Raw genomic sequence first — 26,781 nt, forward strand, 5'->3', positions numbered from 1 at the left:
TCAGAAAGTCTCCTGCAGCTGCCTGCAGTCCCTCTGTGGTTGTGTCCAAAAGGGCTCAGCTCAGTGTTAGAACGACTGGCTCCGTGCAATTCTCTCCTCCACCACAGGGAAAATTACTTTCTCCCTGTTTTCCCTGCTCATGGCATAGACAGACTGTGTAAGGAGTTCTCCACGGGGACATTTTAGCCATGCTGGACAAAGCAGGGCTCTCTTCCTGCAGCCATCTGTCTGTTTTGTAGTTTGTGAGGAGAAGGATTTTCTAGGAGAAATAAGACTTTTCAAGCTCCATTTTCTGTTTTTGTGAACTCCCATTCAGGTTGGCTGTTGGAAAACAGAATGTGACAGGATGACAGGAACACTTCCCACAGGCTTTGTGGCCACATCCCTGCTGTGGCCATGGAGCAGCATCTTGGGATCACCAGGGATCCACAGCTTATACCAGGGTGCTCCCTTTGGATTTTCCAGCCTGTCTCCTGGGGCTGGACAGTTATCCTGAAGATAGAAACAGAGGCTGGTGTTGGTTTGACCACACTTGTCCCTTCTTTTCCTTCTTGAACATTCACAGACATGAGGTTTGTTCAAGGAAAAGGCTGAATAAATAGAGAACTGGGATTTTGCTGCATTCCCACTTTGTAGGGCTTGTCTGGGCTCATTGCACTGTGCCAGGATGCTGGATGCAGGAGTTGGCATCATGCCTTGGAAATGGAGAAGATCTGTTTCCTTAAATCCACTTTTCCTCTGCTGATATTTTCCACAGCAACCAAGTGTAATATCACCAGTGGAGGCTGGGGAATGATGGATTTCAGGACAGAATGGACAGATCCAGTGGGAGATGCCAAAGCTCTTGGTTTGGTGCAGTTGATTTGACTGAAACAGAGTGAAAAGTGAAATCCCCAGTTCTGCTTTCAGGCAAATATCTCATGAAGCACAGGAAATAGAGGAAGGAGGCAACACAAAAGGTTACTGAAGTGGAAAGGCAGTTGTCAGAGGGGTTTTAATACCCAGATAAATTTCATTTTCTGGTTGTTACTTTGAAACATTTGTAGAATGCTCTTGAAGTGCCTATCATTTGCCAAGCAGCACAACCGAAATCTCTCAGGTGATTACACAATTAAACAGCATTATATGGAGCTCATAATGCAGAGTGGATGCTTCTCCATGCAGGGTTACTGTCCCTTTCTCTCCATCATAAAAGTCCTGATGAGACCATGTTGAAAATTAATTTCTTTTTCTGTTTTTGAAAAGGTCAGTCCACATGAGCTGAGGACAAATTAACACCTGCTGTAAATCAAAGTAGAGCCTTTAAAAGTAGTGAAGCCTCTCTGAGCTACACCTGAGCCTGTGTTTCAGAAGTGACTATTTTTTTTTTTAATTTTCTATCCTTGGAATGATTCCTGCCCGCTGAGAACTCTGCCTAAATGGATCTGCATTTCTGGAATGTTCAAAGCAGAGCTTGACAAACATGACTTTCAGGAGTTGCCTTCGTCCCTGGACTGTGGCCTTGCTCACAGAGCGTGCAGTCACAGCACATTCCCCTGAGTGACACATCCTTACACTTGCACTTGTACAAGTTGCTTGCTTGGCTGCCCAGAAAATGGATGAGAAACAAAATAAGGTGCTGAGCCTGGGAAATGCTGCACTTGTGTCGAGCTGTGACCTAAATGCCAGTTTTTTGCCAATCCATGAGGATGTGGCACGATGAGGCTTACAGATATGTGTCACTTGTGGTGACATGAGCACGAGAGAAATGTGCTATTTTGGCTACAGGCATGTAGAAGTTCATGCAATCCCTTCCCTACCCTTCCATTTGATTAGTTAATTAGAGCACTGCTTTCAAAAAGCCCTTTTCTGCTGAGTGCTCAGCACAGTCAGGGAGAATCGGTGGCTCAGCTGATGGATGCAGCTCCTGGTGATGTCTGTGATGCTCTGCATTTTGGGGAGTCACAGGGTTGGACCCTGGCAATGCTCAGGCTCTCAGGAAGCAGTTGGAGATTCACATTCTTGGGATATCACTTAATGGGAGCCACTGGAATGGTTGTAAGAAAGCAAATTGTATAAATTAACAACACCGGACTGAGTTTAATCCACCTGCTGCATCCTCGTGTGCTCTGTGGCCATAAGATCCTGTTTTTTCCTACTTTATTTTAAGGGACCAAGATAACATGGCAGTGAGAGCTGTCCTTTGTGCTTTTCAGGCAGTGGAGAAGGCATTTGCAGTGCCAAAGGGATTTTACTGGCAGACAGTTGAGAGTGATGACAAACACTTCCCTGACAGCAGTGCCATGGAGGCTTGCAGAGACACAGACACTGAGGTAAAGAACAACAAACAACCCCCTCCTTCCTCATTGTGGGCTGAGAGGGGACACTGAGAGACAATTAAGTGACCTGGAATATTTCAGTCTGGAGGTTTGATACAAATACTGATCTTGAAGTATTTTTCACTCCGACCTAAATATATCAACTGAGTATTTTATGTCGTCAGTATTGATGTGCTGATTGCTCTGAGCCACAGAAGATTAAACTTTGAAATGTGTGGGTTGGAGAAATTGCTACCAACCAGGTGCAAATCAGTAACAGTAGACAAAATTTTGATAACCTGAAACTACTTGATTTTAAGCCAGTAAACAGCACAACTTTGATTAAACTTGGGCTCAGAAATGTTCTAAGAAATTTCTGAAGGTTCTGGTACTACCTGACCTTCAGGAATTTGTGTGTTGCATGAACAAATAGGGATTAATTCTACTGATTTTACCCCAAGAGAAGAGAAGTTTCAGGTAATTTAAATTAGCTCCTGTTTAGGTGTGCAGCCCAAAATGTACAGGAGCTCACTCATGTGAAATGAGTTGTTCTGGAGAAGGGCAGCAGCAGTGACCAGGAAGAGCTGAGAGTCACAGAGCCATGGACTGCTTTCGGTGGGAAGGGACCTCACAGCCCATCCAGTGCCACCCCTGCCATGGGCAGGGACACCTTCCACTAGCCCAGGCTGCTCCAAGCCCCATCCAACCTGGCCTTGGACACTTCCACAGCAGCCACAGCTTCTCTGGGCACTCTATGCCAGGGCCTCCCCACCTTCACAGGGAACAGTTTCTTCCCAATATCCTATCAACCCTGTTCTCTGGCAATGGGAAGCCATTCCTCTTTGTCCTGTCCCTCCATCCCTTGTCCCAAGTCCCTCTCCAGCTCTCCTGGAGCCCCTTTAGGCACTGGCAGGAGCTCTGAGCTCTCCCTGGAGCTTCTCTTCTCCAGGTGAACACCCCCAGCTCTGCCAGCCTGGCTCCAGAGCAGAGGGGCTCCAGCCCTTGCAGCATCTCTGTGGCCTCCTCTGGACTCTCTCCAACAGGCCAACATCTTTCTTGTGTTGGTGGTCCCAGAGCTGCACCCAGCACTGCAGGAGGGAGTCCCCAGGACCCAGGCCAGGGTTCGGACAGTGGCCAGAGTTGGTGATGTCTGAGACCAGGACAGGCACAACTCAACAAAGCTGCAATGGAGAGCAAAGCTAGGTGCCAGGCTCCTGAGGAAAGGGAAGACAGGCACTTCCTGAGATTTTCCAGTGCTGGATGGCTGTGTTATCACAGCTGGCCCCAAGCCCAGGCAGCCCCAGGGACTCAGAGCAGCTACAGGAAAATTCCTCCTTACTGGCTGCTGTGAGTACTGGGTTAATAGCAGGACAGCATGAGCTAGACAAACATAAAGAAATGGAGCTTTTATTCCTAATTAGACCACTTTTATATGATTTGAGTAAATTTATATCTTCATTTATCATGATGGTAAAGCCTCATAATGTCTTTATGGGGGAGTAGCATTTCATTTCAAGTGTCCAGTAGTGATGGATTCATTTGGCGTTTGCTGCAGCCATAAACCTTGAGCTGGGGAAATCCTTGTGCTGCTCTACATGCAGGAGATGCTCAAATTTGGGGCCAGAAAATCAGCTTGTCTGATCCCCAGCAATTTATTATCCACAGCACCACACAACTCCCTGTCATAAAGCGCTTGCTTTTTGAAACAATTTGTTTCTCTGATGGGGCAAATAATAATAATTTGTTTCCCTTTTAGGTATAAACATTCAGAACATGTTGGTGTGCATCTTTCTGCATGCCAGGGTGGGCTGAAATGGGTTAGGCTGGTAAAGAAGACTCTGAAATGTAAATTTGGGACAGTACCAGTGATGTGTTTGCCTTTTGATATTTTTTAATGTTGATTTTGGTGCCGTTATAGGCATAGAAAAACAACCAGTTGGTCTATTATTATTATTTAATCATCCAGAAAGATGGGCAAATGGTGCTGCACAAAGTTAACAGCAGAAGGGATGCAGTGCGGTCTGTGCCCCAGAGGCCTTGCAGTTCTTTACCAGTAGGCTTTTGTGACAAAAGGCACAGAAATAGATTAAATTATAATTATCATGGATAGCTGTGATTTAGTCCAACACCAAGAGCCTCTGTGTGAACTGCACACAAACAGAAAGCAAACCCAAGCCTCTCTGCAGCTCTGGCAGTGCAGATCCATCCTGGGAACTCCAGGTGAGCAGCAAGGCTGCAGCTCTGAAGTTGTGGAGGGCTTGGAAGCATTTCCCTCCTTTTCCCATGTTTTTCTCCTGCTGCCCAGGTTGCCATGGTGTTGCTGTTTGAGGCTCTCCTCCGAAGGCCCCTGGAGATCCATCTCACACTGCAGCTGCTGCTGGGCTCTGCACTGGATGTCTGTGGCCTCCGCCTGCTCTACCCTGGGCAGGACCTGCTGCTCTCGAGCTCAGGTGAGCTCTGCTGCTCCTCCTGAGCTTCCATGGTGTGATGGGGATGATGCTGAGCAAGGCAAAGCTCTGTAAATGCACTGAGGTGAAGAGTGAGGAGAGTCAGATTTACATGACGGTTGCTTTATCAGTTCCTATACCTTCACCAAAAGAAATTATGGAATCACCTTGTTTCTTTCCTTCTGTTCCCAGTGTTGAACATCCATGAGCTCAATTTTTAACCCTTGACACATTTTTTGGGTCTCAATCTTTAGTTGTTGTTCCTTTGCAGTGAACTTTCCCACATTGTAGTGCCCTGAGCCCCAGGGCTAGACCCATGTGAGTTAAATAAAATCATTTAGTTCCCCACTGATACTCCTGAAGGTTTTAGCTGCAGAAAATTCAGCCTCTCTCTTCCACAATTCCCCCATCTCATTGCCTATGGGACTTCAGGAGTACTGATTTACCTGTCCTGTAATTGCATTGGCTGATAAACCATCACCAAAATGTCACATTGTTTAATAGAATCCCGTCTGAGATGGGAGACCAGCAAGATAAGGTAAATCAACACGATTTGAGGCTCTGAACTCAAATCACAAAGTCTTTAACCAATGTGTCAAATATTGGCACATACCACTCAAGTCTTTTTTTTTTCCCCATTTGAGAAATGGAGATGTTGAAGCCTCTCTTAAAGCATTAAGGAATATTATTGGTTGCTACTGCAACACGACTCCAGAGCAACAGGTGTTGCCTTAGCTGCAGGGTTTAGAAATTGCCTCTGCTTGTGGCTTGTGCTTCCTTTTAAGGCAGGAAATTCTCCTGGAAGGTTTGGATGTGCCACCATCTCACCCAGACAATCCATTTCACTTGGGAAAGGCACAGGCAGGCTGAGAGGGAGAGAAATGGGTTTCCTTTCCTCTGGCAGAAGGGGAATGAAGAGCAGCTTAATCAGAGAAAATTCCCCAGTCTCCTCGCTCCCTTTTTCTGTTTGAAAGCAATAGGAGCAGACTGCCCTAGGAATGGGATTGCAGTTGCAGCTGTCTGGGTGCTGTGCACGTAACACATTCCTGGGGAGAGCTGGGGAAATGAGGGTGGCCTCCAGAAATGAATAAGAAACCCATAAAACCAGAGTCATTAGGAGCTGACAGGCAGCAGATCTGCTTCAATGCTCTGTACCATGCACCATTATTTAAGAACATTTTGTATGAAGAGACAATTCATTTAGCTGAGAACTGCTGTGCAAGTTTGTAAATTAGATTTTTACCCTTAGCTTGATAACTCTAAAATGATTATTTTAAATATTTACAGCTAGTTGCTCCATTATCTACCTGCTCTAGAGATTTGTGTTCTGCCTTCTAATTCTCATGCAAGAAATGATGTATTTGAATATGTTTTTAAACCTAAGGGAAGGAAATCACACACCTTGCTGCTTTTTCTGACATCTGCAGTAAGAACTGCAGAGGAGGCAAATTTGCTTGTTCTAGGGTTGTTTTCTGGGTCCCAGCTATGCTGGCAGTAGACGTGGAGAGAGGTTTGCCAGAGTCACAGGGAAGAGTTGTTGCAGGAAATAAGGGAAGTCACGGTTCAAATCCTGGCAGAAAATTAAAGGTGACAAATCAAATATTTGCCTGGATCTTACAGCATTGTTCCAAATCTGTATTTGACGCAGAAGGAGATAATATAGAAAATAAGTCCCCAGATTTCCAGTTTGTGATCCCCTTCAAGAACATCCTTTTCCTCAGGCCCCTGTTCTTGTCCTGTCTGTACTTCAATTCCCCAGCCTTGCTTGTGCTCCTGAACAAAAGACTGCACAGGAACTTGAAGTGCTGACTTAGAGTCACAGTTTGGGCTGGAAAAGACCCTAAGGACCACCAAGTTCCAACCCTTGCCATGGGCAGGGACACTTCCAGTGGATCACCTGCTCTGGAATAGCTTTTCACAGCGAACAGGAGGCAACCAACTGCTCTTTCTTCAACAGACTGCCTTTAATAACCTCAGGTTTGCTCTTGGGTAAAAGTGTGCAGGGGCTGCCAGCACATCTCCCCCAGGACAGGGAACCAGGTAATTCCCAGGACAGGGAACTAGGTGACTCCTCTGTTGAGGTCGGGCTGACAGATCTGAAAAGAGCACTTGAGTAGAATGAATGACCTTGGGATGGGTTGTTCTGTGTTTTACTCACAAATGTGTTTGTTTCCACAGAAAAGCTGCCTTCCTCCTATGCCTCAGAGCCTGGCAAGGTGGCCCCAGTGCTGGTATTAGCTGTGAGAGGGCCCAATGCCCATGACACCCTGCAGGACATCACCCGTGGCTCTCCCAGGGCCTGGAGCCAAGAGGAGCCTCTCGTGTCACTGCCTCTGCCCAGCCAGGTGCACAGGGAGCTGTGCCTCTGGTTTGGAGGGAGAGCTGCTGGAATCCTGCCCAGGTGATGGCCCTGGATGGTTTGGAGCAGTGAGCCATGGGGACAGGCAGCACTCAATGCTCTCTGTGTCAACCTTCTGGAGGTCCTGGAGCACAGGAGTGCAGGGGGAGCAATCCCTCTACTTTTGTATTTCCAAGCCAGTTATAAAATCTGCAGAAGTCCTTCTCTTCTGCAGCAGATCATAGAATCTGCTGAGTGGGGAGAGTCCCACAGGGATCATGGATCCAACTGCCAGCCCTGCACAGACACCCCAACAACCCCACCTGGTACATCCCTGAGAGCATTGTCTAAACACTCCTGGAGCTCTGAGAGCCTCAGGCTGTGCCCATTCCCTGGGGAGCCTGGGCAGTGCCCCAGTACCCTCTGGGGGAAGAACCTTTCCCTGATACCCAACCTGACCCTGCCCTGGCACAGCTCCAGCTGTTCCCTCAGGTCCCTGATGTGTCAGTTGTGGGACACTTGCAGTTGCTTCCCATTCCCTGTTCCCTGCTATCCAGGCCTGTAATTCATACTCTTGCAGCAAGATGTGGAGGAGCTGCAGGGCTGTGTGCCACTGAGTGGCCTTTTCCTAGGAAACCTGCTCTTGCTTTGCCCTGTGTCCCCCCATATCAACTGATAAAGGGATTCAGTAGGAGAAGGTTCTTTGGAGGATGATGAGAGAAGTGTGTGAAAATGAAGGGTGGCTTACAAACCTTTAACTGCACGAGAAACTCTGCTGCAGAAAGCTCAGCCAAGGCCCTGCCCTTGCAGGCTGTGGAGAGGGTTTTAGGGATCCTGCTGATGCTGGGTGCAGAGAGGCACAGTCAGAGGCAGCAGGCTGAAGGTGAGATTCTCTGCAGTGCTTTCTGTGGAGTGGCAAAGCTCAGCCGTGTGGAATTAACCTGTGGATTGCTGTGGAGGATTGAGTGTCAGAGTTCAGCTTTGCTCCGCCACGACCAGAGACTCTAATAATTTTCATTTTTAAGATGTGAAAAAATCAATTTGGCCAAATTTCATTCTCTTTATTTGTCTTTTTTTCCTCAGGGATGCTTTTTCCCTCTTACAAAGATGATGAATTCTGCTCCTCTGGTATAACTCAGTCCGGAGCAGTGCTACATCCTAAATAATGCACTTGTCTTTCTCCTAATGCTGGTAATTCGGTCTGTTGGGAGCCAGGAATACAAACTGCAGCTCAGATTGCCCTTTGCAGATTAGACTTGCAAATGCTGTGGGCTCCTGGGAGTGAGCAAGCAGGATGTGTTCCAGCCAGCTCCGTGCTGGTGGCAAGGGATGAGGCAGGTTTGCCTGAGCAGCCTGAGCTCATAGTCCCAGGCAAAACTGTTCCCAGACAGTCCCTGGCTTTCAACCACACCTTCTGTTCACCCTGCCCTGCTTGGGTCCTTTTGGATATGCAGGAATGTTGTGGAAGCTGCACTGGCATGAACATCTCTGCCAGACTGGATCATGCTTGTTGCCTAACACGAACCCTTCAAACTGGCTAAACTCAGCCTAAAGAACCCAAAGTGAATAGCAACTAGGATGTGTCTGTGGGTGGGAAAAGCTCTGCTAGTGCAGCCTGACATATTTCTTGATTCCCAGATTTCTTTGCCAAGCTGGCTACTTTGCATTAGCTACTTTTAATTGAACACAGAGAGCCTCAGGGGGAGTAATATGAAAAGATGTTCAGTCAGAGAGACCTTGATGCAGCTCATGTCACGGACAAGGGATTGAAATGGCTTTTCCAGTAAAGCAGTTTTACCAGTGAAGCTTCTGTGGCCTTGGATTTGTCACAGAAAGTAGGTTTGAGTCAGAACCTTTTAATATTTTTCATCTAATATTTATAATTTTTCTGCAGCTCTCAGAGTCCTTCCTCAACTGGGGCAGGAACAGATGAAGAAAAAGTTGATCTCTGGGGCTTGATTTTGCCTCGACCTCCAGCCATGCTTGTCTCAACTACCAAAGGTCAGCATTAGGGAATGAAACTTGAGGTTTTATGGTTCTCCTTCACTGATAACATCACTTTTTCCCAGCCCACCTAAGGTAATTCTGCCTCCCTGGATTGCTCAGGGCTGTGACCTGCCGAGTTCTGGAGCCAGGAATGAATTTCTAGTGGAAAATCATTGCCTAAAAGGAAGTGGCAGAGGAGTGGCATACCTCATCCTCCTCATGGTGCAGCTGCTGGATTCCTGGGGGCTGCTTAGATGTCACTGAAGGGGGAAAAAGAAATAAGAAAACACTGCACGGGAAATCTCTGCACAGAGGGGTCTTTTCATTAATGAAACTGTCACATGAAGGCCTAACAGAGTCCTTAAACTGCTTGTTTATCTCATCAGAGATCAGCTGCCTCTCCTGGTGAAGACTTAATATTATAATCAGGGGAATTAAATGGTTAAGGCTTCATTTAGGGCAGGACTGACCACACAGTCAGAAAGGAGAGCATTTTGTGGGACTAATATCCACTGGTTATCACCTAGTTCTACTTAAAGCGCTGCTTTCCCTTCCTAGGAGTAGTGTTCAGCTCCTGAATTTGTCCCTGACTAGCAGCAAGCAGTGTCCAAGGGACACCTGCCAAGGCCTTGCCTGGCTAAAAGGTGTTGGGGTCCTGCTGTAAAGGCCAACATGCCCTGCAGTGGGCCTGGCACAGCAGATCTGGGGTGCAGGGGATTTTTGGACAAAGCTCTTGGAGCTCTGGGCTGGTTTGTGCTGCCCCAGTTGAAGGTGGTTTCACAGGAATGAAGCCTGAGGGGAGCAGAAGTTCAGCAGCTGTCAGGGAGGAGATGGCAGAAGGAAAGCAGGGTTGTAGTGAAGAGAAAGAAGGCATGGGGAAAGGATGCAAGCATAAGCCAAAGAGATGAAAAAGGAGTGGAAGCGAAGGAAAATAGAGAAAGGAGAAAGGAAAAAACCAGTTTTGAGACAGTTTTTCATCTTTTGGCACATGTTAACTCAGGTAGTTTGGCAGCCAGCCCTTGGCTCTGTTATTTGGGATTGGGATTGATGGCAGCTGGTGGCTACTGATGGAATGAGTCACATTTGCTGCCTCCCCTTCCTTTTATGGCCATTAATGATTCACATTTGCTGTGGGCTGCTGAGATCCACCACACCACGTTCCATCTGTATTGGGGCTTAGGAAGGCACTGGCAAGCTTTGCTCCTCAGATAACTGCTCTGGGAAGAGGAGCTGAAAATCTGGTCTGGGAGCTGACACCCTTGGGGTTTTCAGGCAAAGAAACAGTCACTGACTCCTTCCCTCAGCTCTCCAGCAACTCCTCTGAGAGACAGCAATTTAGCAATGCAGAGGAGAGGTACTGAAGCTCCCACCAGGCAGACCTGCCCCTTCTCAGGAACCAGAGTTCTAGTGACCCAAGTAGGAATTCTTGGTGATTTGGGATATGTGTGTGCAAGAAATGTTTTTAAAAGTGCTATCAGCTGGAGAGGAACCAAAATCTTCCCGCCCACAATCTGAGATTTTGACAGTTCGCATATCATGAATATGGCTAAAAGCCAGCATTAAAGCCATAAAACCAAAGAGAGATTTTAGGCAAAGAAACACCCTGCCTGTCCCATCCTTAGTGATAAACACAAGGTTTCCCTTGTTTTGGTGCTGTTGCTTTGAACTACCAGGCTGAGCCTTGGCAGGACATATCCACATCACAAAGTCTAGCATAAAAAGAAATATTCACTGTCCTACCCTTGAAATCAATTGGGACACAGAGAAAAATCCTCCAATCTCATTAAATCAGTTGGTTAAAGCTAAGACAAATTAAAGGGGCAGTGTAGAGGAAACCCACATAGAAGTGGAGCTGAGGATTTGTGTTCAGAGCTCTCTCTTGGCAGCTTATGGAGATCTGAATGTACATTGTGAGGGATAAAAAGCTGTGTTGGGACTAAGAAAGTGTAATAATGAAGGTCATGGTAAAAACAGAGACCTCAGGTAGATCAGAGGCTTCACGGAAAAGTCTTGAAGCTTGTGTTGTAGTGCCTAAGATGGGGCTTAGGCTGCTTAGAGGCTCTTTCTCCTGAGCTTGCTCATGGTTGGCAGTGAGCCTGGGATTCACCTTGGAAAACAGCACTCTAAAAACCCAAGTTCTAGCCCAGTGTCGGTTCCAGTTGCTTCTACAACCTTATGTCCTGGGATGAGGAATACAAGGAGCAGCCAGAGCTGGTAGAAGAGGATCAGGTAGCACAGGGCAGGCTGGTATTGTTACCATGATGTCCAAGGAACCTGGGAGGCCCCAGATGGGACCAAGGCAAAGGTGAGATCCCAGGTGGTCCAAAAGCTTGTGCCTTTGGAGGTCTGGGATGGAGGTTAAAGGCAGGAATAAGGAAGGGACAAGCAGAAGGAGGTGCTGAGCAGGACTGCAGAAGCAGCTCAGGCTCCGAGCACCAGTAACAGCAGAGAGGAATGGCCAGAGCTGCTTCATGTGCTTTGTGCTGGACAAATTGACCAAGAACAAGTAGTTCTTGTTGCCCTGTTTGGTCACTCATTGGAGTGGCCAGGCTTATGGGGCCCTCAGTGCTGGGGGCTGCACGGGGCCAGCACTGCCACACTGCCTGTGAGCAGCTCCCAGACCTGGGGAGACAGGCTGGCGCATCTCATCTGATGATTCATAAAGACGATGATGCCATAAGCTTTCCCACTCTGGGCTGGCCTTGGATTGCAGTCATGATGAGCTGGATGCAGCAAACAAACCGTAAAACATGGGGTCACTGCTGGGGATACAACTGTTTGCTTCAAGGTGGAAGCTGTGAGAGCTGCCTTGCATCAGCACCACAGCTCCTGTGACAACAATATGCTGCTTTTCTTCCCTCTCTTTGATCTAGGGGACATCATTGTGCTGGTGTCACCTGTGGTAGCTCCGTGTGCATATGGGGCTGTGCTTTCGGCCTGCGCTCGCCGCGGCTTCGTGCTGCAAGGACTCTGCCAGCTGCAGCTCTCAGCACAGCAAGGCCTCGTGCTGGGCATGACAGCAGGGCAGGTACTGTGCCCTTTGTGCCCTTTGTGCCCTGGGTTACCCCTTGTTGTGCAACTAATCGTGTCAGCACTCCTGCAGGAAGTGCTCCCAGGACAACCATTCCCTCTTTCCCAGTTCTCCGTGCTCCTGGGAGTGGTGCTCTGGTTGCTTTCAGTGCTGGCTTTTCCTCTAGCGGGAAAATCCCACAAAGCCTTGGTCTGTCATGGAGAACAGGAGTGTAAATTCATCATCCTACCTCTACTAAAGCAAACATGGATTTTACCATTGATGTCAGAGTAAGCAAGAGCAGGCAGTAGCCCCATGAACCAAAATACCACTCAGTGAGCTGCAAAGGTGTGTTCAGGAGAAATGTCTTCACTAGCAGACTGATATTTGGTGATGTCCCTCTGGGCCTTTCAGCATGAAGTCCCCTACTGCACTGCATTCCAGATGGGCTTCAAAAAGAGCTTTCAAAAATACCTTTTTTTTTTTTTTCTTTGAAGCTGTACCTACTATGGTGATAGGTTTGAGTTAAAGTGCACTTGGCATTTTGACAAGTCAGCCTAAGGAAACAGCAATAATCACAAATGCAAGATTGCAGTCAAACTTAGCATATGCAAGAAGTCCAGTGCTGAACTTCTTACATTATAAATCCCACAGGAATCATATGACACCTTCCCTCACAAAGGAGTGGACTCACTTCAAATCATCCTGCTAAGGGTTTTTTGTTATGTCAGGCAGGAAATGCATAATTTTCCAAATCAAACTCTACAAATCCCCTCTCTTCTGCTGGTTCTGTGATCAAGCCTAGGGCATAACAATGCCCCTGCTCATAATAGTTTGTAGAATGACTATAACCTATTTATGGAAGGAATACTACAGCCCAAACAGCCAGGTATTTGGAGCATGCTGCTAAGTGGCCATTAAGGAGTTAATAGCAGCAACTATTGCTCCAATGTGCTGGTTGGAGCTAAAATTTCTGAAAATCATCCCTTCATTTGGGACTCAGATAATCTTTGAGTGATTTAGAATGGTACCACATATCAGCTGAATTACAACTGCTGTGGTTTCAGCCCAGCCCAGCTGCAGGGCAGAATGTTTTTGTCTTAAACCTATTCCCTGAGTTTAAATTAAGTTTCTCTGTCTCAGGAAAAGATGACGCAGAGCACACAGATATTGGAGTTCCTCTGGATCAGTGGTGACCTGTATCTTGTCATGCCATTGTAATTTATCTCTTTGCTTGAGCCCTGTAGTAATTACATCTGGATTTAGTAGTCTAATCTGCCCCTCATTATTCCAGATTGCTGTCTTTTGCCCTGGCAAGAGTCCAAGCTCACCTGATGATCCTGCAGGAGGAGAAGTCCCTGCTGGCCCCCGCAGGCACTGCCTGGTGCTGTTGCTGAGGAAGGAGAATGCCAGACATCACATCCCTTCCCTGGTGACAGGTAATGCTTGCCCTGCCCAGCAACCTGGGACAGAGGGTTTGCATTTCAATGTGTGTGAGTTGCACATTAGCAGTCCAACCACAGTGGGACAGTGCAGGGAATGTTTATGGGGAATATCAAGGTCTGCTTATGTTGCTGTAGGAATCTCCAGGCCAAGGTGTGAATCAGTCACTCCTACACATCCAGCAGAGCTGCTGATCTTTGCCAGTTGTTTGATCTTTAGCTCTTGAGTCCTCTTGAACTTAGAATCACCGAGTAGTTCCCCTTGGAAGGGGCCTCAGAAGGCCTCTCATCCAACATCCTGCTCAGCAGAGCATCAGCAATGAAGTCTGTCAGGATGCTCAGGCTTTTTTCATTTCCATCTGAAAATCCGCAAAGACAGAGATTCCCCTGCCTCTCTGGGTCTTTGTTCCCATTCTTGTGGGAAGGAACTGCTCAGCCATCCTTATGGGAACTGTTTTTCCTTTATATGAAGTTGTAAGCTCCTGTTTGGATTTGTGAGCCTTGTCCCAGGACACTTCCAAGCCGGGCCTGACTCTGGCATCTCACACACAGCACATGCTGGGGTTGGCCTGTGCAGGGCCAGCAGTTGGACTTCAATTACCCTTCTGAATCCCTCCCAGCTCAGGCCTTGCTGTGATTTTATGGCCTCAATCACCTCCTCTGACCCTTTTTGCCCAGAGAGGTAGGGTAGCCAAAATACAGCTGTGCCACTGAGCCTGAGGGCAGCATCTGCTCCTGCCAACCTCAGCTCTGAGTCCTGCATAACTGTGACTTCCAGGAACCCAAAAGGTTGTTCATTTTGTGTGTAGGACTGACAAAAATCAGACAAGTTGCTGCCCTAAATCTTCTTACTTGAGTTATACTGTTTTCTTAAGGAGGAGTTGACATTGATCTCAAGTGGGGAAGATCAGAGGCAACAGCAGTGGTCAGGAGGGAACACAAATCCTGTCCTGGCTGGCTCTAACCAAGAAGAGGTCACTGCGGGTGACCCTCCCATTACCACCATCCCAAAGAGCCCATGATGCAGACATTCACCCACAGCCCAATTGCTTCCTTTAATCTATCCACAACAGGGAAGAACAATTAGAGGTTTGGGGGGGCGAAAAAAAGACAATTCAAGAAGTCCTGGGCTTTCTCTCCTGAGACTATCACAGAATGTTCTGAAAACATGTGCAGACACAGAGGATTAATCATGGCACAGTAATTACAGCCCTGTGTCACCTGCTGCCTCTGCACCCAAGGAAAGTTGCTCATTAGAAGAGCAGTTTCTGCTGCTTCCCTGAGTGCCATAGATGATGTTTTGTGTTCATGTTTTGTGTTCATGTTTTGCACAGGGAAATTTCCACTAGAAATATATAGGTGGATATACAGGTGGGGCTGGAATAAAGGATAGTCTGGGAAGGTAAAATGTTTCCCCTTGTGGTAGAAACCTCAGGGGTTTTTCCGTTGTTTGTGACAGATTTTGCCAATGCCTCTTTCTGTGTGTTCTGTGCTGTTTTCATCTGTCCTGTACATCAGAACTGATTCAAAAAGATACCTTAGTCCATATTCCAGAGCCCTGGAGAGAGAAAGCTGATATTTTTTCCACACAAGCTTTGGTTTGGCCTCTGGGAAGTGAAGGACAGTTTGAAGAAGTGACGCACTAGAATTTGAGTAAACACCTCACTAAGTTTTGCATTTGTAATCAACACCCCTGAAAAGCAGTTGCCCCGTCAAAGTCTTGAACCCTGTTCAATTTTCAGAGCAAGTTAAAATTCAACATTTATTCCCAAAATAGAGCAGATAAATAGGTGGGGAAGGATCTCTGTCCTGAGGTTCAAACGCCATACATTTCTGTCCAAGCTTGACTTTCTGCTGTGCCCTGAGTTTGAATAAACACCAGGCAATGCTGCTGTGACAGTGATGGCCCATTTTTGGTTCCTCACGCCTGCTGAATTTTGAGAAGCAGGTGATTGTCAGTGGTACATTTGACATCCAAGCTTTGCCATCAGCCTCTAGCACCAATAATCCATTTCCCATGCTCCACTACAGTGAATTTTTGACAGGCTCGTACGGTAGGAAGCAATCAAATGTGTACAAAGTAATTTAAAAAATAACAAGCCTTTAAAACTGTGGCCTGAAATATTATTACAGAAGGCTGAACTAATTGTTGTGGAAATGTACTGAATGCAACACCTTAATGCACTGCCTGTGCACAGCCCAGCTCTTTGGAGGGAGAATAGGAGCTGAGAGATTGCTGGCTTTAAGCACTTAGTGTCTGTAAAAGTGGCGTGGAATGGGATATTTTCCAGGCTGGGCGTCACAGGAGCAGAACATGATGTCTCTGTTCAGATCTGTCACCCCAGTAACACCTCTGTGCCCACGTGGGCCCTGTGGGATGCAGGACTTTGGCCCCATGCCTGGAGGTGTGAGACACCTTGAGGGCCTCCATGTGAACACTGGTGTCAGATTTGGGACTCTTCCTCTAGAATACAACACCTTATTTGAGGCATTTATTCCAATTCAGGAACTTTATGGCAGCATCTGGTCCACATTTCAGTTCCCAGCAGGAGTTAGAAGGGGATAGAAACAACTGGGTGCTGCTGAAAAAGCCAGAGAGACCTGTGGCCCAGCCTCAATTTTCAACAGCTCCTTGCCCCCCTTTAAGTGATCCATGGGGTTTGGGGAGAGGAGAAGGTTCAGTTGCATTTGGTGTGTTGGATAAGCTCAGTCTCTAACAGAGCTGTGGTCAGGGACTCAAACATTTGCTAGCAGAGTGTTTTCTGTCAGGCTGAGCTGAGCTCTGCATTCCTCACGTTTCCTGCTGTTCTGAGCACAGGGCTGATGGATGAGCTGGCAAAGGCATGCCCTGGCAGCAGGCACAGCCTCCCCTCTGCAGCTGCTGGACTGAAACCCTCGCTGTGCTTCCACGGAGCTCCCTACGCCGACACCCTGCTGCACAGCCTGGGTAGGTCAGAGAGCAGAATTGCTCTGTCCTGCCTTTTGCAGGATCACACACTCAGGGAATGGTTTGGGTTGGGAGGGACCTCAATCCCATCCATTTCCACCCCTGCCATGGGCTGGAACACCTTCCATGAGACCAGGTTGCTCCAAGCCACATCTGCCCTGACCTTGGACACTTCCAGGGATCCAGGGGCATTTTCCTGAATAAGACCATTAACATGGCATTTTCCTGAATAAGACCATTAGGAATATGCTTTTAGTCTGTAATAGCTCATTTACTCTTCTGCTGCCAGTCAATCACAGTAACTCTCATGGAAGAATCAATGGAAATCAAAATGGAAATACCTTTTAAAAGTAAAGTAAAAGATACATGCAAAAAGAAATTATTGAAATGTGACATGATAACATCCAATTAAGCCTTAATTAAGGTATTTATTTAAAAGATTAATAGCCAATCAATACGTATTTATTGCCATCGTTTCAAGAGAAGTCAAAATATTAAAATGAGATAAATTGGTGGTTATGTGTAAAAGTGGAATGTGCTGAAGTGATAAATGCTGGCAGCTATAGTTGTGTAGGTGCAGAAAAGGCATTTCCCAATTTCATTTTACTCAGATATTCTTAATTTCAATTTATACAGTTGTATTCACTTTAACAACTCATTCATTCAAAGCTGGGAGATTGATAGGATTTCAAACAGCAAGGAAATAGGTTTTCTGTTCTTAATCTGTGACTCACATGGGTGAGTCTCAAACCTCCTAGTTCTGTACACTTGGAGTCAAAAAAATCAGATGTTTATTTCACAAACTACATGTTGTGGGTTTTTCCGTGTTCAGTGAGTTATTATAGTTTAATTTAATTTAATCATTGGAAAATCTGGGCGTCAGGACTTTCAGCTGAAATACTCAAAATCAAATTCACACTTAATCCTAAGGAAAAATAATAATTAAATTCATGTGTCATTCACCCTTCTCTGGCATTTTGAAATGTTATGATGTAGGAATAAGTAAGTTAATAAATGTTTGTCGATACAATTGCTTAAACAATTGTGTAGTGAAACAGTATGAAATCAAGCAGGGATTTCTGATGGGCCAGGGATTCTCCAGGCTGACCTGTTCCCAACAGGACTGTGGATAAAAGCACAGTGTTACAGCAGTCCCCAAATTAACTCCCAATTGTGTGCCCTGCAATGTCCTGGAAAGCAAAATGAGCTATTGATTTAATGTGAAGTCAGTCATTAGTTATCAACCCAAAACTGGTGCCTTAAATCATTTTGGTACAGATCGATCAACTCTGCCTAATGGTGTGAATAAGGATATCAAAATTACAAGGGAAAATATTTGCTTTACATGGCAAAATGTAATTCCAGGGAAGGACTGGGACTAATTAGTGAGGCTTTGCTGTGTTAATATTCCTCGTTCAGGAGGCTTTCCCTGAGCTGCAGCGTGAGGAGACAGTGAAATGCTGGTTGAGAATTATGCAATTCCTTCCCAGTAAAAAAGATTGAGATGTGTTTCTGTGGGGTAACAGTTCTCTTTTGATGCTCTCCCTGGGCAGGAGGAAAGCTCAGCACAGTGCCAGAGCCTCATCATATTCCTCTGGATTTTCTCTGCCACCGAACTTTCGCTGCTGAGCCCGGGATGGAGCAAGTGGTGATGCTGACAGTGGTTGGGATGCAGGCTCAGAAGAGTGCTGGAGAGCTCCTGCAGCAGATCCTGCTTCCCAGCCCCAAGAAGCAGTCTGGGAGTGCAGGTGATCCCAGACCTTGGGGAGGGCTGGAGATCTTGGGCAGGAAAGTTTGTCCTGGGTAGTTCTTTTTAGCATAGCAGGAACATCATGGAAAATGTGGTGAAGGGGCCTCAGGAAGAACAGGTTTCTTTGTTTACCTGCCTAAAGGGTTGAAGAATTTATCTCAGTTTGTTATGGACAAGGCCACATTTCACATCACAAACAGCTCAGGAGGGCATCATTTGCTTCAGAGAGCATCAAATGAGTTCCAAGAAGTGCTGGAACGTACTAAGCTTTTATGTAACACATTGTGTCACTGTGTCCCTCCCTGAGCACTGGGAGGTAAGGCTGGGCTGTAACTGGAACAGGAATTTGGGAGTCCCAGGCTGTGTCAGTGACAGCCTTGGTGAGCAGAACCAAGGCACTTCATGGCTTCACGCTCCGCTTCCCCCACAGGAGGAGCAGCAATGCCATCCCCACACTGGCTGCTCACACATGCATGAAAAGGGCTGCCAAGCCCTAGGCAGGACAGGGAGTTTATATAATTTCATGTGCAGGTTGCACTGAAGTGTGAGAACACAGGAGGTGCAAGCACAAAGGGCAGAGGTCTGCTCCTGTCTTACACTATGTTGTTTCTGACTCTCCTAAAACTATGCTGAAATATTACTTGAAATCCTGGGAAGTTCTGTATCTGAGATCTGAGCCAACAGAAACTTCCAGCACTCATGGATTGAGCCCTAAATACCTTGCTGCAGAGTCAGTAAGACAACTTTACAAACCAAACAACACTGAGACTACTTTAGAGACAAGTCAGCATTCTGTTTAGTTTATTACAATGATGAGCATTGCTTACAGTGTTATGAGAGGTGCTAAAGGATCCATGATTATGGATTATGCTGTGCCAAGCCACATTGTTATCAGTGTACTCTCAGTGATTCCCTTTCAACTCTCCTCCATTAGCTGTGCTCTCTAATCAAATCATGGCACTCGCTCCCTGTGGCAATCTGTTGATTTCCCAGATAGCACTTATTTTTCTTCATTCTAATGCCATTTCTTAACATTTGCAGGTTGTGGATTTTCCCAGTATATTCCTATATTTGCATTAGAGTCCATTTTGGATGCAACAGAAGTCAAAACAGCTTTAGAACTTGTGCAGGGAAAAAATCAATGTGAAGTCAGAACAAAAACACAGTTTCTATGAAACATGTGGTGTTGTTTGGTGTTAAACTCATTTCTCTTGACTTGCAGGAGATTCAGGACTTGAGCTCCTAGGCCTGAAGTGGCTGCCCCATCTCACTCGGTGCCAGGCCAGGGAAATAACCCCTTTTGAGGCTGGAGACACTCACTGGCAGAGGAGCCTGGACATGCTGATGTCCAACCCCGTCCTGGTGTGTGCACTGCGGGGCATCGACGCCTTCCAAGCTCTTGGAGCTGCTTTGAAGGGATGGACACAGGGCAGGGCCAGGCTCAGCCCAGGTGACAGCCTCCCACAGGCACTCATGGCCTTGACCCCAGAGGTGACATTCAGACAAGCCATACTCTTCTTCACAGAAGCTGATTTGGTAACTGGTAAGGCATGATTTTGCTGTTTGTATTATCCTCAGGTACAGGGTGTTTGGGAACTGATTGACCTTGGACAAAGGAATGCAGTGCTGGGGGTTTTCTCAGGCACAGAAAAACTTGATAATTTGGGGGTAAATTCTGTGCATGGCTGGATTGAGGCAATGAAACCATCAGGAGCCAGCTGAGGTCTTCTACAAGGTGGCCTATTAAATTAATGTGGCTGTGCCTGGCCTGGTGCCCTTGCTGATGATCTTGAGGTACTCCATAAGTACTAATTAGATATCAGAGCAATTGGCAGGATCAGTAAATGATATCATGCATTCTGTATGACAGAAACTGAAGAACAGAGGCCAAGAGCTCTCCCACCTGAATGTGGGGCCCTAATAGTGGTGCCAGATTTAGGCTTGATGCCTTGCCCTGTGCTCAGGGAAGTGAAGGTGTCACCAATCTGAAAGAGCTGAAGAAAACAGATTTCTTGAGAGTTTTTTTTTTTATCCTGGAGGAGAATGAAGAGAGGAATGGAGACCTTTGCTGTCAAAAGCTTCTCAGAGTTCAGTGATGTGTGCCAGCATCGATCTTTCAGCATAGTAAATTTGATAGTTTCCTCCTGTAGCAGGAAATGTATAGCTATGCCTCTTAAAACTAAATCACTGTGCAGACTGTGGTGTTATTGATATTGGATGGTTTGGAGCAGCACACTACAAGCTCCCACTGTTTTCTTTTAATGTGAAATATTGAAAGAAGAATTTGGGCTGCCTGACTCCTCACACCCAGAGAGAAACAGTTCTGTGCTGACACTTTCTGGCAGGGGGTTGGAACAAGATGGTTCCTTCCAAACCAAGCCATTCTGGGATTTTACGATTCCTTAGAAGCAGAGAGAAATCAAAGATTGTGGTAACACCATGTATCAGCTGAGGGGGAGTGATGCAGTCCCATAAGTGCATTCGTGCTTTGAATTTGCAGCTCTTCCTTTATCTTTCCTTGGGGAAGAAAACTCCTTTGTCATCAACACAAACTTAGACACTTGTGTCAAACCTGCTGTGCCTGTGGAGTGTGGAGTAACAAATTGGCTTTACTGAATAGCAAGAAGAAAGATTTGTCTGGGAAGAGATACTGGGTTTAGGCTCCCAGCAAGCTGGATTTGTCAGTGAACTGTGTGGGTGTTGTGTGTGAGGCTGGCGAGCAAGAAGAGGAGCCTTCAGAAAAGAAGGCATCAGACATCCCAAAGTGGTGTCTACAACCATAAGAATTCATGCACTGCAGCTCTTGATTAAAGTTACCTTGAGATGGAAAGGCAGGAGAAGAGGAAAGCAGGGCTGTGAGCTGTTTGTTGAGGGAGGTTGGAATGGCAGTGCCAGTCTTTTCCACCAAAGCCACTGTCAGGAGCAAAGGAGCACAGCTGAGGCACGACTTCAGCTCCCTGCACCATCTCTTTTATAAGGGAATTCCATTTTTGCCTCATGTTTTTATTGTTGTGGAAGGAATGGAGAGGCCTCTGTGCTCGAGAACAACTCTTCAATATTTTATAGCAGGTCAAATGTCTGCCCTGCTAAATAAAATTACCTTTGTAACCCTCCACCGCCAGACAGGGAATGCTTCCCATCTTTGAATCCATGAAAACACCTGTCCTTCCTTTTCCAGATGCAGAACACCGCCCTGCTATGAAATACCTGCCACCCCCTAGCAGGAGCTCCAGGCCTGAAGGGAAGACCACAGGTAAGCACAAGCTGCCTCTTGAAAAAAACCAAGTCATTTTAGACCTTAAATTGATTGAAGAAAACTGGATGTCCTCTGTCAGAGGGATTAAAATGGGATTAGTGAGCCTTTGGTGAGCCATCCTAATCCCAGGCAATTGGGAAGGAAAGGCCAGCTAGATCCACTTGGTGCTGGGGAAGGTGGGAGAATTGTCACATCATTTCTTCTCCCCAGTCCTGAGAATGATCTGCTGAGGGCTGCAGTAGAAAGTCAGCTGGAAGAGTAATTAATGCCAACTCTTCAGCTGGTGTAGATCCCAAAACCAATGATTTTCATGGTGTTTTAGAGAGGGAAAATGTGTTGATCACCACTGCCCAACAAGAAATCCGAGCAAAATGTGCATTTCCTATGTCTCAGATGGAATGTCTCCATGTCATTTACATCCCAGTGCCACCTGGGTCACCCTGGGATTCGCAGATCCTAAAAATTCTTTCAGCTCACCTCAGTACTAAGGAAAAGATCTGGTACTGTGAGGCTGAAAAGTGACAAAACAAGGCAAGGACCTTAGGGCTGGTTCCACCTGCTGTTTGTGTTCTTATTATTGCAACAGACATGTGGAAAGAGAAAGAGGTCTCATTAGAAAAAAAAAAACACTTTGGCTACGTACCTTCCCAATACATAGCCCTGGGAAGTAGAAATACATGGATTTTGGACAGTAATAAATACCAAAAAAATGGTAATTTTGTTTTTATAAACAGAGTTTAGTTTTATCTACCTTGCATGTCACACTAGCTAAACTTGCCAATCACTGGAAAAGGAAGTCCTTTATCAATCTGCTGCGGATTTTCCTCACTGTGCCCTAGATCTAGATAACTCCTCAGTTCACATGTGACTGAAGTGCCTTGATTTTCCTCACCTCTCCAGGTCACTGCAGGTTTTACATTGAACTGCAGGGAACATTTTTCTGTTGGCTTTTGCCCTAAGTTCTGACTCACCAGACTCCTTTCATCCTGCCCTGATCTCCTGAAGAACCACTGGAGCAGTCTTTTTTGGCTGGTTGGGGGATGCCAGGAAGGTTTTTTCAGCAGCAGTCAGGATCCCCAGCACTTGTTTCTGAGAGAACATCAAACAAAACACCTGAGCTCTGAGAACACCAGAAACAAAGCAGCATCAGACCTGACTGTGGAATATTAGGAGCACAAATGGGTTTAAAACCACTGTCAGCCACTCCCTGAAATCCCAGAAAAAGGAACCAAGATCCAACATGATTTAGGACTTGCAGGCCTGTTCAGCCTGTGCTGCTGGGATTACCAGAGAAGGGGGAAGTGTGACCTCCCAGGGTGTCCCAGCACATCTGAAATCAATCCATCCATGTCCCAGTGTAAGCCTCTAAAAGAGCAGTGTGTCACTGTAATGTTGGCTGCTTTATGTAGAGCTGATGGCAAAATTCTCAGATTGTTGTCTCAGAACACACAAAACTCACTCCAATCTGCTTCTCTTCCTCAGTGGCTGAGAGCTGGAGGTGCCGTGCAGAGTCCCTGTTCTCCTACCTGCAAGCAGGTGAGAGAATGGCAAATGGAAAAATGTGGTTTGACAAGGACTTGGTGGAATGAAATCATCTGGATGTGGCAGCCCAAAATTTGCAAAAGGATTATCCCAACATGTTCCTTAGGCTGGAATACTCTTAGCATGATAGGAAATATGGTATCTGCTCATCTTGGGTTCATACTTAGTTGAAGTCACCCACCTATCTAAAGTATGAAATATAAATAGCATAGAAAATAAACCCTGTTTTCACAGTTAGGCTATGAAATCAAAACCTATGTAGTAATTGTTTGGGAGAAAAAAAGGAAAGGATTGTGAGGAAGACACCTAAAAATATTATGAAGTAGAAAATTTGTAATAAAGATCAGGAAAACTGGGAAGGGCTCTGAACAGCCAGAGCTAGAGATGGAAATCAGGCAGGCCTGAGCATTGCCAAACAGGTACCTCTGGTAATTCATGCTCAGCAGAGATTGTTCCATTGGTAATTAGTGGTATTTTCTCTAAATTCTTGTCCCTTATAATCACTGAGGAGAGAAAGCCAGCTCTGGGTGACAAGGTGTCTTTGACCAAACCAAGCTGGCAAATCCTCTTGAATTGTCTGCAGTCCCTAAATATGCAGCAGGTAGTGACTCACACAGCAGAAGAATGAGAATATCTGCCCAAAAATGCAGCAGATGGTGAGTGAAACATCTGGAGGCCACTGAGTGCTTACGTAACACACACGGGTGAGGTTGCTGAGGTGGAGCCCAGCAGCCTCCTGCACTTCCAGGCTGTTGCTATGGAACCTTTCTGTTCAGGAACAAAGTGAGGAAAACAGCACATCTTGAACAGGAGGGCTCCCTGCACCACGAGGGTTAAGTTTCCATATCGAGTGGGGAGGGAATAACCTTGGTTTTTATTTTTGATTCTGTGTTTCTGTGCCATGAATCCTGCTTGTCTTCTGGAAATAAGAGCATTAAGTTCCAGGTAGCCTTGTTGATGTTTTGTTGCATTGACATCTGTATAATTAGTGCTGGGGTATACAGGAAACAGAAAATGACATTTTTTGTACCCAAACACATCAGCTTGGATCAGTTTTAGTAGCCTGTAGGATGTTCCCCTGTGCTGATTGATGTGGTTCAGCACCAGCAGTTCCTGAGGCCTCACAGACTGGTTCTGACACTGCACTTGCCAATAAATCTCCAAAAGACGTTATAAGGATAAAATATTAACCATACTCTTAGTAGCAAGTACTTTAGCAAGACTAAAAATTTTAAAATGCTGTCATTTTAAAATGGAATTTATGTATTTTCTGTCTTTAAATCCATTTTCCATCATCAGACAGCAAAGCTGTCTTGGTCTGGTTTGTTTTCTGCTCCTCATGGTGCTGCACCATCCTGGCAGCTCTGCTGGGAGAGCTGGGTCAGAAGCAGAAAGTTTTTGCTGGAATGTCAATTTTGGTAGACACAACTCTATTCATAATTGGTTTATGACATTAATTGGGACCTGTCAGGGTTGTTAGTGCCTCTCTGAAACAGAGCTCTCAGAAATACAAAACACCAGAGTAAGAATGTAATAGCTGCTCAAGGATTGCATCATATAATCACCACAGTTCACATGAAAAATGTAAAAGGGAATATTTTATCTCTCTTAAAACATTAATCTAGAATATAAAGGTTTGAACCTTATCCGAAAGAGCTGCCACAGAAAGTTTCTGGACCTGGAGCAGATTTCCTTGGGGGAGAAACCTCTGAGCCTAGACTGTTTCAGATATATATTTTAAACTAAAAATCCAACAAAGCAAACCCAAATAAATAAATAATCCTATATGCCCGGGTTTTTACGGACTTGTTTGGTTGGGATTTTTGTGAACTTCCTGCCAGGTTTCCCCTAACCCTCATCCCCAGATGCCTGCACGGGTTGTAAACAAACACGGCTGCATTTCCTTTGTTGCAGGGGCACAGGTTCTCTGCACAGTGCTGCTCATCAAACCCGGGCTCTGGAGCCGCAGCCTCCCAAGGATCCTCCGCGATTTACACCTGGAAAAATTCAGCGTGGTGGGAATGAAACACCTGGACCTGGCAGCGGCCAGTGCCTCCGCAATCCTGCCCTCTGGAGTGCAGCAGGTTGGTGCCGGGAGCGGCGGCTCTGTGCTCACCTTTGGGGCGGGGAAATGGATAATCCATTCCTGCAAAACCCAGCTATTCCCACCCGGGATTTCGGAGCTGTTGCTGGGAGCGAGCTATACGGAACGATCGGATCTGTGCCTTATCAGCGCAAGGAGAGCTGACGTGCCCAGGGCTTCTTTTATCACATGCCATGAAGCAGCAGCCCTGCTTTCTCCCAAACAAAACTTTGGGGAGGATGTGGGCGATAAGGACCTCCCAAGAATCTGTGCAGCTGCTGCTGAGTTTGTACAGCTCTGCCTCTTTCTGTGCCAAACAGGTGTCCTCTCTTCCTCCCCGCAGGTCATTGCAGGTAGGGCACATCCAGGGAGCACGTGTGCTTGGGTTCCTTCCATGAGGAAACCTGGGAAACCCTCCCTGCACTGTCAGGGAACACAGATCTCCGAAGTGCTGTTACCGGAGATTGCATTGCAGACCCAGCTGAATCCTGGGAGCCAGGCTGTAAAAATCACCTGCAAGGAGAGAAAATTGTCCTTGCTCGTGGTTAATAGACAGTAAAGAGGGTTCTTAAATCTTAGGGCATTGTGGCGTTGATTAGCTAAAAATAGATGTTTGTTTCTGCTCTTTTATGATATTAGAAACCTGTTCTTTCCTCAACCTGACGTACCCTGAGTGTAAGGATATTGTGAAAACCAGAGAACAGAACTCTGGGCATTTGAGAGCAGTTTATTATTATTCTTTTAATTCCCTTGGGGGAGGGGAAAAAAAAAAACAACACAAACCCTGTTACTTGATTGCTTTCCTGAAGACATTTAACCAATTGACTTTAGAGAAAACAAACCTTTATAATAGATACTGCACTTGGGTTAAATTTGGAAAGTTTATAACACTGTCTCCTAGAAATTCTTGATAGAGGCTTCCAGAAGAAAACAGGCACATGCCAAAGCAGTGCTCTGGAACAATTAGTACCTTCTGCATAATAGCAGTGAACAGAGCCTCTGAATTTTAAATATTTACACTGGTAAGAGCGAGGTAGTGGCCATTAGAGTTGATGGGGATGTGCTTCCCAATGATATGTAATCACAGAGCTAAATACAAAATGCTTTTTTGATCATCTGAAACAGAAGACATCTTAAAAACTCTAAATATCCTCAGGAAGCAATGCAGATGCATGTGGAGGGGTAAATGTGAGGAGAGGTTGTTTCCTGAAAATTTCCTTGTTTTTGGAGTTCTCCAACACACCAGAGCAGCTGTGGAGCATTGATTCAGTCGCCTTGAAGAGCTGGTGACTAATGAGTATAAAAATGACAGACTGGTGGGGTTTTGTTCATGGAGAAAAAGCAGGGTTTGGAAGTGAGGAAGCAAAGAGAATGGACTGCCTCTGGTTAGGGGGAGCAGCCAGTGGGAAATGCTTTTTGCCATCCAGGGGCTCCAGCTCCTTTTTAGAACCTGTTGGAATGGCTCTCACTGCAGGGGGGCTGGGAAAGGCTGAGCTCCCAAGGCAAGTAGGGAGATTTTGAAAAAGCCTCAGCAGGCTCCAGAGACTGGGTTATTTGGAAAATCCGATGTGTAAGTGGCTCAGTGGCAGCCGTGGGGGCAGGGCTGTTTTTCCCAGCTGAATTCTGTGTACAGCATTTGGATGGGAGGGATATCCATCACCAATCTGCTCTTCAGCTAATGGC

General features: G+C 46.2%; 1 protein-coding gene across 7 annotated transcripts in view; it reads left to right on the top strand.

The window, feature by feature from the left end:
* DNAAF8 (dynein axonemal assembly factor 8) overlaps positions 1-26,781 on the top strand; it is an 89,009-nt gene that overhangs the window by 41,931 nt on the left and 20,297 nt on the right. For 5 of the 7 annotated variants that reach the window (XM_085075085.1, XM_085075079.1, XM_085075080.1 and 2 more), the window contains 12 exons: positions 2,196-2,312; positions 4,603-4,747; positions 6,923-7,145; positions 8,977-9,083; positions 11,942-12,096; positions 13,373-13,517; positions 16,339-16,467; positions 18,021-18,215; positions 19,440-19,760; positions 21,396-21,470; positions 22,956-23,009; positions 24,930-25,099. In XM_085075085.1, the coding sequence (XP_084931211.1) occupies positions 2,196-2,312; positions 4,603-4,747; positions 6,923-7,145; positions 8,977-9,083; positions 11,942-12,096; positions 13,373-13,517; positions 16,339-16,467; positions 18,021-18,215; positions 19,440-19,760; positions 21,396-21,470; positions 22,956-23,009; positions 24,930-25,099 (1,836 nt within the window). The remainder of the gene's footprint in view (positions 1-2,195; positions 2,313-4,602; positions 4,748-6,922; positions 7,146-8,976; positions 9,084-11,941; positions 12,097-13,372; positions 13,518-16,338; positions 16,468-18,020; positions 18,216-19,439; positions 19,761-21,395; positions 21,471-22,955; positions 23,010-24,929; positions 25,100-26,781) is intronic. The other 2 variants (XM_085075083.1, XM_085075084.1) reach the window with 2 other exon arrangements.

Source organism: Lichenostomus cassidix, chromosome 14 (genome assembly GCF_008360975.1).
Source record: "Lichenostomus cassidix isolate B80296 chromosome 14, HeHo_3.0, whole genome shotgun sequence".
NCBI lineage: Eukaryota > Metazoa > Chordata > Aves > Passeriformes > Meliphagidae > Lichenostomus > Lichenostomus cassidix.